At 33.5% G+C, this 2,848-nt stretch overlaps 1 protein-coding gene across 7 annotated transcripts in view; it reads left to right on the top strand.

The window, feature by feature from the left end:
* Window positions 1-702: 702 nt before the first annotated feature.
* Window positions 703-2,848, top strand: part of evi5a (ecotropic viral integration site 5a) — a 24,017-nt gene continuing 21,871 nt past the window's right edge. For 6 of the 7 annotated variants that reach the window (XR_010891926.1, XR_010891925.1, XM_067362921.1 and 3 more), the window contains exons 1-2: window positions 703-1,095; window positions 1,292-1,438. Coding sequence is in view for 5 of the 7 variants with exons in the window: in XM_067362921.1 (XP_067219022.1) it covers window positions 1,341-1,438 (98 nt within the window). In the remaining 2 variants the exon portion in view is untranslated. The remainder of the gene's footprint in view (window positions 1,096-1,291; window positions 1,439-2,848) is intronic. The other variant, XM_067362918.1, reaches the window with a different exon arrangement.

The raw sequence follows: 2,848 nt of genomic DNA, 5'->3' as shown, positions 1-2,848 counted from the left end.
TTTAAATGACATTTAAAGTTAAAATATTGTAAATGTACTAAATTGCAAATGTACATTTCATTAGAAATTACATTAAAGTATATTTTAGTTTGTCATAAATGCTTGTCAATACATTCATACACTTTAAATTTCAAAGTAATAATTAGGAAATTAAAGAAAGTAGGCTTCACTTTCATTTAATTATGTCCAAAAACATTATGTTCAGTTTGAACTTATTCTTTTAAAGTTATATAATTTCTGTGTGTACTCTTTTTCACAAGGGTTTGTTCTTAACATGGGTTCGAAATGTACAGGAAACCATGGCGCAAACATACTTAATCTAAAAATTCACGAGTTGCAATTAACAACATCATTAATCGGCAATATCACAGTACAGACATATAATAAATATTTATAAGGGGCTAAATACATACTATACAAAGAGACAATAACTCTTGAAAACATGCATTTGTTGATACTTATTTAGCATTATCACAGTAAATGTCACAGTTCATACAGTGTTTAGATGAGTGGTGTGAAAGTGGTGTTAAAAAGTTTAGGGTTGCAAACAAACTACAATGTCACTTTATCAACTTCCTTAAAATAGGGTGGGTCTAAAAACATAGATGTGTATCAACCTAGTGTTGACACACAGCCCTGTTGAGCCAAAAACCTTCCTATTTGTTTCAGTAAATGATTTATTCTTGCTGCATAACGCTTCGCTGTCAAAGTTTCAGAGCACTGGACGATTTTAACCATGCAGTTGCTTGCTCTTGGCAGTCAAACCTGTTGAAGTCCCCCAGGTGCACAATATGGGGCCCATATTTGTCTGCTAAAAGTATGAGAAGTTGTAAGAGGAAGTTGTTCACTCAGTCAGGTCACTTTAAAAAACAAGCTCCTGAGTCACAGCCAGAGCTGTTATTTTGAGGAACTTTGATCGGCCTGTGAGGCTCTGCTATAAAGCAGCATGTGATTTTTTTGCTGTGTTTTTTCCCCTCTGCGGTATGGAAGAAACAGGTGTGACGGCCAGTGTCACTGGAATAAATTTGACAGAAACCAGAGGAAAGATTTTGCGGAGGCATTTGCACCCCCAAATGACAGCAATCTCGCACACTGGTAAGAAAACCCAGTTTTCACAATTACGGTGCTGTGATCCTGATACAGTAAATGCCATAAAGTATGTTATACAATCTAGATGTATGATTGTATATGATTATATTCCACCAACTTCACACATACACACACATGTATATTTCCATAAGCGTATTTCTGTGTTTTTGACATTTTTAAATGTTTTTTTTTTTTTTTAAAGCTCATGTACTCAGTTTCTAAGAGGCTGTGCTTCACTCTGAGTGTTACAGATGGACTCTTTGACCACTCCATCTCTGTCTCCCTCACCGGGGACTCGGCTCAGTGCAGATGAGATGAAGTTACTTGCTAAACTTGAGGAACAAAACAGGTCGTTCTTCACACAAACTCCACTGTTTCCTAGAAGCAACAGCCTAAACTAAAAAGTTACACATTACATTAGTGAGACATCTCTGTTTCCACACTGCACTGTCAAAAAAATATTTTCTTCTGTCAAATCAACTTCAATAATTAATGTGGTTCAGATAGCATAATATTTTGAGTTTCTGTTGATTAAACCATTCCCCTTCATTGTATTAACTCAATTTTTTTATTTCAATGAACTCAAAATTTTAAGGCAAACAGGTAACTTAATTTTTTAAGTTAAACCAACCAAATTCCTTTTTACAGTGTGTCACCAAATTAGTGGCCGTTCACTTATCGCGTCTATAATACTACATTCTAAAAAAATAAAACATTGGTTCAACAACAAAAAAAATATGTTAACGTTTTCCACTAGAATTTTTAACTAGCCAATTGGGAGAATTACATTAATTCAAAGCAATATTTTGAGTTGATCCAACATAATGTTTTAAGTAAGGTGAAGACATTTTTTTTTTGCCACAATAAAAACACATTTCTAAGTAACATGAACTTAAAAATTGTCAACATGAATGCAACTATTTAAGTTGATCCAACATAATGTTTTAAGTAAGGTGAAGGCGCTTTTTTGACACAATAAAATGCATTTCTAAGTAACAAGTAACATGCTTGGTAACACTTACAGCTTGTCACCAGGATGGTAAATCTCCAAAAACCCACATTAACAGAAACTCTTCTAAATTAGCATAACAAATCACTGCTAAATCTCCCTTACCATTAATCTTATGCAAAAAAACATTATATAACACTTCATTTTAGCATTTACTCTCCCTTTCAAGTGCCATGGGCAAAGCATGATGGGAAATATAAATCCCAGCCCAGTTAAAAGAAGTGTTCATACAATTCAAAAAAATGAAACACATTTACACGTCATCAGATTGTATTTTACATTAACAGAACTTAAAATTAAATACATTTTTGATTAACTGAAAATGTTAAACTATGACAAGTCATGATAGTATATCGAATCAATAGGCATAATTTGTGTGTCATCGAAGCTCAATAATAATTACAAGTAAAAAGTCTAACAGCATTTCAGAACTTGATTTTTTATTTCACAACAATATATATATTTAAGTAATGACTAAAGGTCCCCTGAATTAGTTTTTAGTGTATACTGACATGGTTTAAAAAAGGTATTGTTTTCCACTTTTTTGGCCTTCAAACGTCTTACAATGCACATATGCACACCAGTGGAATCAAAATTTTCTCAGAGGGCATGCCCCTGAACCCCCCTAGCAAACACTATTTTGTGATCATGGTAATTATGAAACCCAGTGTACGGCCCTGAGAGTATATGCCAGAGAGAAAAGCCTATGATTGGTATGATGTAAAAAAAGTCTAATTAATTGTACATCTA

The sequence above is a fragment of the Chanodichthys erythropterus genome, chromosome 16, assembly GCF_024489055.1.
Source record: "Chanodichthys erythropterus isolate Z2021 chromosome 16, ASM2448905v1, whole genome shotgun sequence".
Taxonomy (NCBI): domain Eukaryota; kingdom Metazoa; phylum Chordata; class Actinopteri; order Cypriniformes; family Xenocyprididae; genus Chanodichthys; species Chanodichthys erythropterus.
This window is presented reverse-complemented; position numbering and strand designations above follow the sequence as displayed.